At 42.6% G+C, this 14,483-nt stretch overlaps 1 protein-coding gene across 2 annotated transcripts in view; it reads left to right on the top strand.

Moving 5' to 3' along the window:
* The window catches only part of LOC126100278 (DNA polymerase interacting tetratricopeptide repeat-containing, protein of 47 kDa), a 60,189-nt gene that overhangs the window by 14,656 nt on the left and 31,050 nt on the right, over positions 1-14,483 (top strand). For both annotated transcript variants that reach the window (XM_049910876.1, XM_049910875.1), the window contains exon 2: positions 2,640-2,757. In XM_049910876.1, the coding sequence (XP_049766833.1) occupies positions 2,640-2,757 (118 nt within the window). The remainder of the gene's footprint in view (positions 1-2,639; positions 2,758-14,483) is intronic.

Raw genomic sequence — 14,483 nt, 5'->3', positions numbered from 1 at the left:
CGCCGTCCACCTAACCTTCGTAACCTCTTAGTTCATCCCTATGAAATCCCCAAACCACCTTCCCTACCCTCTGGCTCCTACCCCTGTAACCGCCCCCGGTGTAAAACCTGTCCCACACACACACACACACACACACACACACACACACACACATGCAAACGCAACTCCCACACACGTGACCACAGTCTCCAGCTGTCGATGCACCTGAACACAAAATGAATCAATATGGAGCAGCGTTGACATGGAGTGGTACCATATGAGAGCAACAAGTGTACACCCAACACCCAAGTGTACAGTTTGGTTGTGAGTGACAAAGTTATTGAATGTTAATGTAAGGAAGCTAGTTTAGATGATGGACTGATCTGTAGTGTAGCCCAACGTATGTTTAAGTCCAAATGTTGCAGTTTGATTGTGAGATGGTGAAGCCAATGAATGTGTGTGTAAGAAAGCTGATGGTGGTAATGGGCTGATCTGTATCATAGCATAATGATTGTTTCAACAACTTTGTGGGGTATTTTCAACATGTTCTCATTTCCGAGGTTGTGGTTATAATTAAACCTAAGCATACAATTTAAATTTTATACAGTATTCTGCTTTATATGACATCATTCCATACAATATATTCCACATAATGTACAATCCACATTAATGTACATGTGTGGTAACACATTGGCGATACAGTGGATTTCTGGTCAAGACGAAATTTAGACAGCCTGTGTTGATGAGAAAAGTGACGTGTGTTGTTCTGGGACAGGAAGGGCAGTCTGCTTATTGTCTTCCTGCCCATTTGTCATTGCTGTGGAAAGCTGTGGAGGTAAATGAGACGTGGAATGCTCAGTGCAAGTGTTGTGCTCATCCACGACACTGCTCGCCCATATATGGCTTGGTGCACATTGACTGCTCTGAAAGAGTTTTCCTGACATCTATTTGATCATCCACCATACGGTCCTGATGTGTTTCCAGTGATTTCCATTTATTTCTTGAACCACAAGGAATTCCTGTCCTTCAGTCATCATTTTTCACAACAACTAAGATCAACTGGTAAGAGTGTGGTATCTTTAACCCTTGTATTCTTTGACAAAACATGTACTAACTGGGCAATATTATCCTCAAGTTTTCGTTATTTTTATGTGTCTTTTTGGTGGCTGGGGGATTGTCATGTGCTGAGAATGTTGGAAGTAGCGAGCATATGGATCCAATAGTGGTATCAAGTTAGAAGTTGTTTCTGGTTTCATTAATGTCTGATCATAGAATCGGGGATATAGACTCATGGAAGTTAAGGTGGGAAGTGTTTAAGCTGTTTTATGAAGGTGTAAGTTATTTGATATATGCAGGTTAATTAGAAGATATAAATTTAAATAATCCTACATATTGAGTAGAAGCAAATCTTTCAAGATTAAGTGCCAACTTAATACGTTTCACATGAATTCTATTTGTTGGTGTGGATGTTGGCACGTGAAGTAACTTCGAGGTTACAGACTGTCACACACATATTCATTTCCAGGCGGCACATTTCTATGATTGAGGTGTGAATACAAAAGTTGATCCCAGGATGATGTGTCAGTTCAGGCAGTGATTATGTCAAAAATAGTCCAAGCATTTCTCTATCTGTTGGCAGTAAAGTTTTTGATGTGTGTAGGCAGATAGAAGTGACAAATGAATATGTACTAAGGGCAGGATTCAAAGTAGGGTATCCTGCTCACTAGGCAGATCCGCCAATCGCTATGCCACCGTGGCACAGTGGTTTTGCACAATTACATGCACTACCCTAGTACTCCTCAATCCACCACTTGGGTATTCCCCCCAACCTCAAACAACATTGCAGAGGTTCTCCAAGAGTACTGAAATAGCACCTCAGAATTGAACAAAACAGGGAATCCTCCCTGAAACCCTGGTGTAGGTGCTTTAATCAAATGAAACTGTATGACTCCAGAGACCTTCTCAAGTCTCAGACATCTATGATGTATATGTGCTGACTGAAGAGATGAATGAAATTTTCTTCCTTTGCTGAGATTCAAACTCTGGTCTCCTGTTCAGTAGGCAGATGCGCTAACCAATACGCCATCGTGGGACAGTGGCTTTGAACAGCTGCTCGGACTACGTTAGCATGGCTCCCTCAATCCAAATTTCCATTCATGCCTTATCCCACTTGGGATGAGGCATGAATCTACAGAATCGGTCTAGAACTATAGGGGGATACTGAAATTGTGTACTAGAATTTAAACATCATTATAAATTGCGGTGTTCTCAAGTATGAATTTGCCAGGCTAAGTGCATGAGCATATTTCACATCTTTATTTTAATGCTTGAATTCCACCTAACTTTATTCTGACATACAGTGGTATGTTTTGTTAAGACTTCACACCCTAACTTGTTTTTTGATTAGGAAAATTGATTTTGATGGTCATGACTTATGATGTGAAAAAAAGAAAAAAAAATCAATTGTCTGTATCAGCCACACAATTGTGTGCTAACAGGGACAACCATTTTACTTCGTTTTATAGTTTACAAACATATATTCCTGCTACAAAGACTCATTTATGCATCCACTTCAGCAGCAGTGTAACATTTCATCATATTATTGGAATTCTAGTAGTTAGCACTTCTTGTGTAAACTAATATTAATAATCTTATTTTAGGAAATGGAGAAGCATCCTTTCTTCATGACGAAACCACCAGAAGAAGGGCAGCCCTTGTCACCTCTTTTGGAAGGCATTCAGCAACTGAAGTATGATGAAAGTGAAAATACGCCAGAAGGTATCTAGAAATCCTGAATAAGATAATTACTGTAACTACATTATGACATGGAATTTCATGTACCTATCATATCTTCTCTCATGTGGTTTTTCCCTTGTCTCTTGTTTATATCTATTCCGTAGGCAGAAACTTTTATTCCCGAGTCATTACTTTTTTAATCGTGTTTTCAGCTATGCCACATTGTGTCATTTAAATGAGTGCAGTGATTTTATCTCTTGTGAAGATATGTTGTTCTTGAAGATAAGTTGTTTGGAAATAGATACATTGTTTGTGACTTGCTAGAATTAATTTTGCTGTCTCAGTGAACAGGTAATGCTTGTGACTCTTATATTTGATGTGTTTGTATTTTTTCAGTATCAGTCCACAATTACTAATTACCATCAATTCCACCTGTTGTCTGCTTTATTGCCTGTTATGTGCCAACATGCTAAATCACTAAATACACTCCTGGAAATTGAAATAAGAACACCGTGAATTCATTGTCCCAGGAAGGGGAAACTTTATTGACACATTCCTGGAGTCAGATACATCACATGATCACACTGACAGAACCACAGGCACATAGACACAGGCAAGAGAGCATGCACAATGTCGGCACTAGTACAGTGTATATCCACCTTTCGCAGCAATGCAGGCTGCTATTCTCCCATGGAGACGATCGTAGAGATGCTGGATGTAGTCCTGTGGAACGGCTTGCCATGCCATTTCCACCTGGCGCCTCAGTTGGACCAGCGTTCGTGCTGGACGTGCAGACCGCGTGAGACGACGCTTCATCCAGTCCCAAACATGCTCAATGGGAGACAGATCCGGAGATCTTGCTGGCCAGGGTAGTTGACTTACACCTTCTAGAGCACGTTGGGTGGCACGGGATACATGCAGATGTGCATTGTCCTGTTGGAACAGCAAGTTCCCTTGCCGGTCTAGGAATGGTAGAACGATGGGTTCGATGACGGTTTGGATGTACCATGCACTATTCAGTGTCCCCTCGACAATCACCAGTGGTGTATGGCTAGTGTAGGAGATCGCTCCCCACACCATGATGCCGGGTGTTGGCCCTGTGTGCCTCGGTCGTATGCAGTCCTGATTGTGGCGCTCACCTGCACGGCGCCAAACACGCATACGACCATCATTGGCACCAAGGCAGAAGCGACTCTCATCGCTGAAGACGACACGTCTCCATTCGTCCCTCCATTCACGCCTGTCGCGACACCACTGGAGACGGGCTGCACGATGTTGGGGCGTGAGCGGAAGACGGCCTAACGGTGTGCGGGACCGTAGCCCAGCTTCATGGAGACGGTTGCGAATGGTCCTCGCCGATACCCCAGGAGCAACAGTGTCCCTAATTTGCTGGGAAGTGGCGGTGCGGTCCCCTACGGCACTGCGTAGGATCCTACGGTCTTGGCGTGCATCCATGCGTCGCTGCGGTCCGGTCCCAGGTCGACGGGCACGTGCTCCTTCTGCCGACCACTGGCGACAACATCGATGTACTGTGGAGACCTCACGCCCCACGTGTTGAGCAATTCGGCGGTACGTCCACCCGGCCTCCCGCATGCCCACTATACGCCCTCGCTCAAAGTCCGTCAACTGCACATACGGTTCACGTCCACGCTGTCGCGGCATGCTACCAGTGTTAAAGACTGCGATGGAGCTCCGTATGCCACGGCAAACTGGCTGACACTGACGGCGGCGGTGCACAAATGCTGCGCAGCTAGCGCCATTCGACGGCCAACACCGCGGTTCCTGGTGTGTCTGCTGTGCCGTGCGTGTGATCATTGCTTGTACAGCCCTCTCGCAGTGTCCGGAGCAAGTATGGTGGGTCTGACACACCGGTGTCAATGTGTTCTTTTTTCCATTTCCAGGAGTGTATGTACTGTAACAAAAGTACTCCAGTGAAAAAATGAGGCTGTCACCATTTCTCTGCAGCATGCAGCTTTAAATGACACGTCAAATGTGAAGCTTTGCAGGGTACAGTTACTAAATCAAGCAGCAGTTTAGGGAGAAGACCAAATAGTGTTTCTCAAAACACTAGTTAAATGACTTCATGTAAATGAGTTATGCCTAAACTTTGAGAAAAATAAATAAATTCAGTGAAAATTTCAAACATCTTCATTGTGTGCATCAATCAGCATATGAAATATAAGGAACTCATCAAAGATCTTAAAAGATAGTATTTGGCGGCAAAACTTGGAATATCATGTTAGTACTACATTTGAAGATAATTAAAATAGTAAATTTAATTTATTTGTTGTGAATAATAATAATAATCATCTGTGTACTAGTGTGGTGGTTTGGAACAGAAGAGTGAGCCATGGCTTCGAGAGAATCCGATGCTGATTGTAAGATTGACTGCCTTGCCAGATTTTATTACAAGAGATGACTTTTATATAAGAAAATGCTTCTTAGAGACTGGATAGTAGTGCCAAACACTATCCACAGGTGCACTGTAACAATAACATAAAGGCATGTCATAATGGGAAAAGTGCCGTGCAAGCACACGTTGCACACTTTTATTGGTGGCCACAGTGAAAGAAATATGCAGATGACATTCAAAATTGTCTCCCTTGGGCTAAGAGAGTGCATGGATGATGACCAAAGATACCTGTTCAAACTTTACGTGAGGAACAGGACCTTTTGAAATTGTAGTATTCACTATTGTGGGACCATTATTGTGGGACCATTCCCTGTAACAGCTCGTAATAACAGATATGTTTTGTCTATCATAGACCATTTCTCTCCTATCATATTATGATACCATTCGAAGATATGACCTCTGAGTCAGTTACGAAAGTATTTGTTACTTATTTAGTAATACAGTTAGGGATCAAGAGCCCATTATAATAGACCAAGGGACAAAAGAAGTCGAGAACTATACCATTTCACCCTAGGGTTGAACGCATTCATAAAACTATAGCCAATGTGTTGTCGTATTGTATTAACAGTTTGCATGCAGACTGGGATCATATATCGTCATATGCAAGTTCGTCATACAATGCCAGGGTACATGAAACAATAGGTTTGTCTCCTTTTGGGGTTGTTTGTGGCCGAAAAGATGTTACTCTTTTGAGACTGAGAAGTTGCCACCCAGAATAAATTTCAGCGAAGTGAAACATGTGGCTAAAATTTTAAAGTTTATTTTGAAGAGAATTCACCAGAACAGTGCAGCCATGACATGGTTGCAACAGCTCCTTAGCTGAAAGAAGCGTGACAGAACTAAGAAATTTACATGCACCTGGGACAGATCATTCTAGGCTTTGCATTTCATGTCATCTGTAAATATCGAATTACAGTTACCAGATCACAACATTGCAGATTATTTTGACTGCTTACCCTAGTATAAAGGTAGCAATATACTATCTTCTGTAGTGGATCCAGCAAAATTCAGAAAGAACCAATCAGCACAGAAGCCAGTGCACAGTAAAACTGTTCCACAGCAACCAATGAGTTATTGTTACTGCATTTTATGTTCTGCCCCTCTGTACAGTTTACAGTCTAGGAATTAAGAACAAATCTTAAGTCTTAGGCGAGAGGCACTCTCAGTATTTTCTGTCACTATATTGTTGAGCCATAATGATGATTCTATTGTATGTTTTCAACTCAAAAAAGGCTCTGAGCACTATGGGACTTAACATCTATGGTCATCAGTCCTCTAGAACTTAGAACTACTTAAACCTAACTAACCTAAGGACAGCACACAACACCCAGCCATCACGAGTCAGAGAAAATCCCTGACCCCGCCGGGAATCGAACCCGGGAACCCGGGCGTGGGAAGCGAGAACGCTACCGCACGACCACGAGATGCGGACGTTTTCACCTCATTTGGGCCCCAATTAGCAAGAGATTTTTATTAGTATTGAATATGTTTCATTGTTGTAAATTTGCCCATGTGCCTCATAGGTTTTTGAGCGTGATAGTTCGATATTACTGCTGCGGGGACTGAACATCTCTCCCCACTGAGCTGCTTGTTATGAACAATAGCCTGTTTATCATGGGATATCTGGTCTTCTTCGAACAGTGCCATCTACACAACTAATGCCTTATCTCCTCTGTGCACCACTGTGTGTTCTAATGTAGTTCTCTGCAGTGGTAACTTAGTTGTGTATGATCTGTGTGCTACTAATGTGTCACTACTTTCACATTTGTGTGTTACATCCTCCCTGTTGTCCCATAATTATCTTGTATGCCCTAAAAGCCTCATTTTGCTCTTTTACTTATTCCTCCATAGTTTACTATCTACCTCTACTACTGACTGATTTTGTCTCACATTAGTATTATTTCACTTTGTTGAAGACAGTTGTCACAACTTAGTCTTCACCGTTGTCAGCGATGGCGAAGTTACGTTCAGAGCCTACTAAATTTGAAAATGTGCTACAAAAGTGCAGGTCAGAAGCCACTGTAATGGAAAAGGCTCATACATTGTTTGGAAAGACTCTGTAGAAATAATATCCCACTGTCTGCAAGACCGAACCAACTACCATTCAGCCACCGTTGAATAAGCACAACTTAATACTGTGCCACACGTGATCTCCAAGTACCCATTGGCAACGGAATTCAGCTTCTTTAGTTACACATGAGTGACACAATTAAGCTTCTCTTGTGGATTCCATTTCTCCTTGGAACATGTTGAAAACAGTTTGTCTCATACACAACAAATTTGACTGGTCCCTCTCTAGTTGTTACCTCTTTATGAATTCATTTGCAACATACTAAATCGCGATGTGGATGCCATTCAAAACCAACTTGAATGATATCCCATGTGCTACAAACCGTGTTTTACAGCATAAACTCCTTTGATGCCCAAGTGGAATATTAGTGTCGGCCATACAGTCTGCCCTACAACATAATCTCAGTTGAATTTTGATCCCTACCAAATCCTTGCTTTCTACCTGTATGAATATGTCAACACAACGATGGCCCCCTCTTCAAAGGATATATTCTCTCACTTCTAGTTTTATACCACTGTATTATAACTGCATTATTGTGAATTTGGCTCAAGATTATTTCAAACTTATTCTCCTCATTGCTGGTATCTGTCTCCTGCCTGAATTGCTTGAATTGTAATGATATAGGTTTTACACATTCCTGCAGGTTTTACATCTTCCCTGTTCTCTGAAAATTACTTGCAAGTACATAGCTTGGTGAACAAAGGACCCAGCTTTGGCTGCTGCATAGTTGCAGAACTACCAGTAAAGACCAAACTATATTTGTACTGATTCACCTACACCATTATCTCCTGTTTGTGTAATTCCTCTATTATTAGCAGAAACTAAACACTGGTGTGTTCCCAATTGATAATCGACTTGACGCATATTTTGTCTACCACATAAGAACCAGCTGGTTATACAATGTCTCGTACCCCATTCTAGTTTCACTTGTGTGTTATGGTTAGAATGTCTTTCCACATATATACTGAGTTTCAGCGGATAATTGGCACACTTCTATCCAAATCATCCCATTGCTATATTCTGGGACGTGAATTTCAATTCTCTGCACAGTTGAAAGAAACTTTGATTTCTACTATCGAACCATTCCTATCATTCATTGTGGAAATTTAAGTTCTCTCTCAATACAGATCCTATCGAATCAGTTTTTCTGGATACTAACAACATCAAATTACTCAAGTACTTGGACCAGTTGATGGCACAGGAACAGAAACAAATCATTGAGCTGCCACCTGTATGTGACAAAAGTCCAAAGCACAATATTTTACTTGACATAACTGTTCCTACAGGGGCTTTCACTCTGCTTGCTATTCTGATACTGGGTGTGATTATATACTGCTGTTACACCCACAAGTAGTGTAGTAGAGTACATACAGCCTCTCCAGCTGATCACTTGCCTAGTCCTAGTACCACTAGAGTATACCAAGGTGAAGTGCATTCGTTTGATGTTGTTTTACTGTTGCCAGTTATTTTTACAATCTAGAATGAGATTTTCACTCTGCAGCAGAGTGTGCGCTGATATGAAACTTCCTGGCCAATTAAAACTATGTGCCAGTCCGAGACTCGAACTCGGGACCTTTGCCTTTTGCGGGCAAGTGCTCTACCATTCTGTCTGCATGTAGACATGTTCAGAGTACCAGGTAGAAGGACTGGTGGCGTGGGTAAACATGTTCAGAGCACACAGGGACAGGTACAAAGGCGCGCATGTTAACACGTCCAGAACAGTTAAAGGGTTAATGTTGGGACACCTCCTAGCATCAAAGAATTGTCAACTTCATATTGATCATGGGAAGTCCAGGTAGGAAAATCAGCAGTATTGTGAGAAGGTTAGATTGCTGCTCACCATAAAGATGACACACACAGTTGCAGACAGGAAAAACAAAAAGACTGTTAAATAATTAGCTTTTGGGCAAAGCATTCTTCAGAAAAGGAAACACACACAGTCACAGGGGAGAAAAGAGCGCTATCTGATGGAGCATTCAGGGACTAGACTGTGGGGAGGACAAAGCACAGTGTTAGGAAGCTCTGGGAGAGGGGAGGGGGGTGGGGAAGAAAAGAAGATTGGCAGAGGAGGAAAAGACCAGTGGGTTCACTGATAGAGAGCAGTGCACAATGATGGTGCGGCCCCATGAATTGGGAAAAGGTATAGAACAGAGGGGGTGGCAACTGTTGAGTGAAGGATATGGGAACAGTAGGTTATCATAGGTTGAGGCTGGGATGATTTCAGAAGCCGATAATATATTGAAAGGAGAACTTCCATCTGTGCAGTTCAGAAAAGCTGGCAGTGGAGGGGAGGATTCAGATGGCCTGGGTTGTGAAGCTGGCATTGAAATCAAGCATGTAACATTCAGCTGCATGTTGTGCCACTGGGTGGTCCGCTTCGCTCTTGGTCACAGCTTGGCGGTGCCCACTCATCCTGGTGGACAGCCAGTTGATATTCATACCGAGGTAAAAAGCTGTTGAATTCCAGCAGAGCTGGTATATGATATGGTTGCTTTCACAAGTGGCCTGGCCTCTGATGGGGCGGGATAAGTCTGTGACAGAACTGGAATAGGAAGTACTGGATTGGTGGATTGGGCTTTGATTATCTACCGCCATGCCCTGAAATGAGGGACATCCTACCCAAGATCCTTCCCACCCCTCCAAAAGTGCTGTTCTTTCGCCCACCCATCTTCCACAACGTCCTGGCCCCACCTACGCCACTCTCAGTCCCAACCGCTTTCCACAGGAATTATATCCCTGTGGAAGATCCAGGTGCAAGATCTGCCCTACCCACTCAGCCAGCATTATCATTTATGCAAAATTTTCCTTTTCCAAGCAGTAATATGAAGAGCAAAAGTGAGCAGCTCAGTAGTATGCTTCATCTAGTTCATGTTTACATCAATATGTATACCAGGTAACCTATTTTTTTTTTTTCAAGATTGTTTCTCTCTAATCTAACACTAACCTAAAAAATGTGTCCCTCTGACTCAGGTAATCACAGGGTTTTTGCATTGAGTGCTTCTGGCTCCCCTTACAACTAATCTGACCTTCCCCCTATTATTCAGGTGCAGGCCATTATTTATGTATCCCCATCTCCCAATTGCAACAGCAAGTACTGTATAGATATGAGACTTTTTTCCATCAAAATAAATCCACTCAGTTCTGTATTTACACAGCTGACAGCTGTGTTAACTCAGGGCTGGTTAAGACACTGCAAAACCACCATAAATCTCATATGAATGTGTGCTGTGTACACCCCTGTTTTCTCCAGGTCACTTTTAATACCGGAAGCTCCAGGTCAGGGCAGTATAAGGAAAAGATAGATTTGTACTCATCATAAAGATGACACATTAAGTTGCAAACGGACACAATGAAAAGACGCTTATACATTAGCTTTTGGCCAAAGCCTTCATCAGAAAACCAAACACACGTACACGTTCATTCTCACTAGCAAGCACATCTCACACACACATGACTATCATCTCTGGCAGCTCAGACTGGAATTCCAGTATGTAGCGGTCGTGTGTGTTTGGGGTGTGCTTGCTTATGTCAATGATTTTTTTTTGTGTGTGTGTGTGTGTGTGTGTGTGTGTGTGTGTTTGTGTTTTCCTTTTCTGATGAAGAATTTGGCCAAACGCTAATGTTTTAAGTTTGTTTTCATTGTGCCTGTCTACAACTTAACTTTTCTTCTTTATGATAAGGACAATCTATCCTTTCTTTCTATTGTACACATTTATTGCTATAATCGAAGTTGCCAGCCAGGTTGTTTCCTGTTGCTCCTACTGTAAGTATATGATTTTCATGAAAATATGTTCACAAACCCCTTACATTCTGGCAAAGCTTGGTACTAGGTTTTATTTTGCTTGTGATCCGATATACTATACTTAGCTTTTCCTGTAGCATATGGCGTACACCCTTCCTGTGCCTGCTACTTAGTAGTCTTTTCTTTCTAATTGACATAGCTATTAAGCTGTTGCTATGAGTCCAACTGTGCTCTGCTGTGCTCAAAAATTGGTGGAGGCTCTTTTTGTATTTCGAGTAATCAATTAAAATGATTGCTAACCCAGGGATTGAAAATGTGATTCCTGAGCTTCTCTGCTTTTGCTTATTACTCTTTGCCTTTCCCCAGGCCCCGTTATCTCATTCTCCCTTTAGTCTGTCTTATACAAAAATTACTATTTCTAATTCTACCTGAAGGGCACAAATCTTTCTTCCTTGTTCCACGACTCTCTTGTCTCAACGGCATGATCTACAACTTCATGGGAGAATCTCATCTGTTACCTTACTGGCCTCACAGTCATCCCAATGAAACACCCACCAACAGTCCTGACATGATTCTCCCAAACTCACTAACCTGCAACAACATCCACATTTATCACACACACTGCTTCTACAGTAAAATGAAAAATGCTAACACACACCTAAACTTCAATAGGTAATTACTAGTACACATATTTGTCTTCTGATGAATTGTGTCGTTAACTTCGAGGTGGCATCCTTGACTTTGCATGATTGAATTTTTCAATTGTGATTGTGATCATGATTTATTGGTCAACTCTGCTCTGTTATTTAAGCATGCCACACATATTTACAAGTGTTGAGTATGCTGGTATGAAATTTGTTTCAAACTTAATAATGAAAATGCTGCTGCTGCTTGTAGTAGAAATTATGGTAGCCACAGAGCACCGGATTCAAGAGTGTTTATTTGTGTTTTTACTCAACTGTGTGAGGCTGGTATAGTGCCTAGCTGTCATATCCCATTCAGCTGTGCAATTGAACTGTATGTGGATGATGTGGAAGACATTATTCAATTGGTAGAACATTGTCCTTCAACAAGCAAACACCGAATTTCAACATGTATCGATGTTCCACATACAAGAATTTGGTGGACATCATGTATGTATGGCATCTGTGCATATCATTTACAGCAAATTCAACAGTTTTGAGACGGGTGATTAGAATTTTGTCAGCTAACTGCAAATCACCCAGTAACTCAATTAATTGCATTTATTGATGAAACCAATTTCACTTGTGGCTGCATCAGTAACTCTCATAACTCACATTGGTGGTCTGAGAAAACCCAGAAGCCTTTATGAAGACGCATCTTCAGGAGCATATTCCTGTAAATGTGTTCTGTGGTATGATAGACAGTTATTGGGCCTGTTGTGTTAATGCAGTGTCTTACAGGACCCTGAGAAAATGGGGATTGGTGGAAGGAGTCCTTTGGTTTTCAATTTTTTTTATATTACCACCTATTTTTACACATTTTTTACCCTCCAGTATTGATCCTTGTTCCTTCTGTCTTTGTCTACACGGAAAAGTTTCCCTATTTCTAGCCAGAACCCAGTTCCACATACTGTTCCTACGTTGTTGTTTAGCTCATAGAATCCCTCCAAATGACCTGTGCATCAAATCACCCACCCTGATTGCAAATCCTTCTTCTACAATGAGCTGTCTGTTGTCGTGGTCCGTACGAACTTAGTCTCCTAAAACCATATAAATCAGGCCCAAGCTTCCTTGCACTACCTCTTCTCCACCTGTAAAATCCTCCTGCTCTGCAATCCCCAATTCTTGCATCCCATCTTCCAGATTGAAAAGCTCGCTCTCAAGGAACTGCAGAAGCCTGCACAACACCACATCAAAAACTGTTCACTCTATTTGATTACTACTCTCCACTACCACTGCAAAAGCCTCCATCAAACCTTTCCCACATATCCTCACAGCTGACAAATCCTGCCTTGCAGACACACTACAAACTCTCCAGGATTTCCTAACCTTGAATCTGGGCCCCAAATCTGTCCCCAAGTTTCTCAATATGAAAACTGATGCCAACGATGTAATCCTACCAGTTGACAAAGGCTACACCAATGTGGTTAAGAACAGCAGGGATTACCTGTTGAAGAGACTCTGCCACCTGCCACCTACAAGTCCTGCCACAAAGACACCATTCCAGAAACCCAGGAGGATCTGCAGTCCCTTCTCAAATCTCTAGATCCATCCCAAAACCTCTCCGCTGAACGCTGAATCTATCTTCCTTCTCACACCCACTACTCCTTGCACTCGTACCTTCTACTAACATCCTAAAGTACATAATCCAACCACCAAGGACGTCCCATTGTGGCTAATTACTGCATCCTCACTGACAGGCCAACCCAGTAGTCTATTATCATAATCTACCCTCCTACATAAAATACATTAACCACTTTCTCTACCGATTCTCCAAGTTCCTGTTTCTTTACCATCCAGCATCCTTCTGATCACTGTGTCGACACCACCTCCCTCTACACTAACATTTGCAATGCACATGGCCTTGCCGCTATTGAATGCCATCTTTCCCAATGCCTGACCAACTCCAAACCAACAACCTTGTTCCTGGTTGCCATGACCTGCTGTCGCCTAATACACAAAAACTTCTTTGAAGGCATCACCTGCAAGCAGCTCTGTGGTACAGCAATATGAGAACACACATGCCACCATGCTATGCCAACCTGTTTGTTTCCCAGAATCCCAAACCCCTCATCTGGTTCAAATTCATTGATAACATCTTCATACTCTTGGCTGGTGGTAATGGTACCCTACCCACATTCCTCCAGAACCTCAACACCTGCTTCCTCATTTGCTTCATCTGGTCCTTTTCAGCCCAACAGGCCAGCTTCCTCCTCAATGTTGACCTCCACTTCAAGGTCAGCTACATCAATACTTCATCCACATAATACCTACCAAGCACCAGCAATACCTCCACATCGGCAGCTCCCCCTTTCCACACCAAGAAGTCCCTTCCATATAGCGTAGCCACCTGCAGTTGTTGCATCTGTAGTGACAAGCAGTCCTACACCAAATATGCCAAGCATCTCAGTGAGGCCTTTGCCGACTGAAATTACCCTCCCCACCTTGTCTTTCTAGTCACCTACAATCCTTCACATACCTGTTCACTTGCCACAAAGGAGCACCCACACCCTCCTCCTTGTAACTCAGTATCCAGTATCACTAAGAATTGTGGCGACTGAAATGTGTTCTCCATCAGGGTTTCAACTACCTCTCATTGTGTGTCCTCCTACTACCACCTACCCCTGCCCTGTCACATGCATCTCTTATCCCATCAAAGACAGGGCACCCTGTGGAAGCAGCCATGTAATCTGTTAACTGTGCAGCACTGTGTGTGGGCCTCACCACTAACAAGCTGCCTTTCTGCATGAATGACACTGCCAAATTGTGGCCAAGAGACAGCCGGATCACCCATTAGCTGAGCATGCCATCCAGCATGATGTGCTTGACTTCAGCTAATGCTTCACAACCTGTGCCACT

Source organism: Schistocerca cancellata, chromosome 9 (assembly GCF_023864275.1).
Source record: "Schistocerca cancellata isolate TAMUIC-IGC-003103 chromosome 9, iqSchCanc2.1, whole genome shotgun sequence".
Lineage (NCBI taxonomy): Eukaryota > Metazoa > Arthropoda > Insecta > Orthoptera > Acrididae > Schistocerca > Schistocerca cancellata.
Note: the sequence above shows the minus strand (reverse complement) of the source record. Positions and strands in the feature narration are given on the sequence as shown.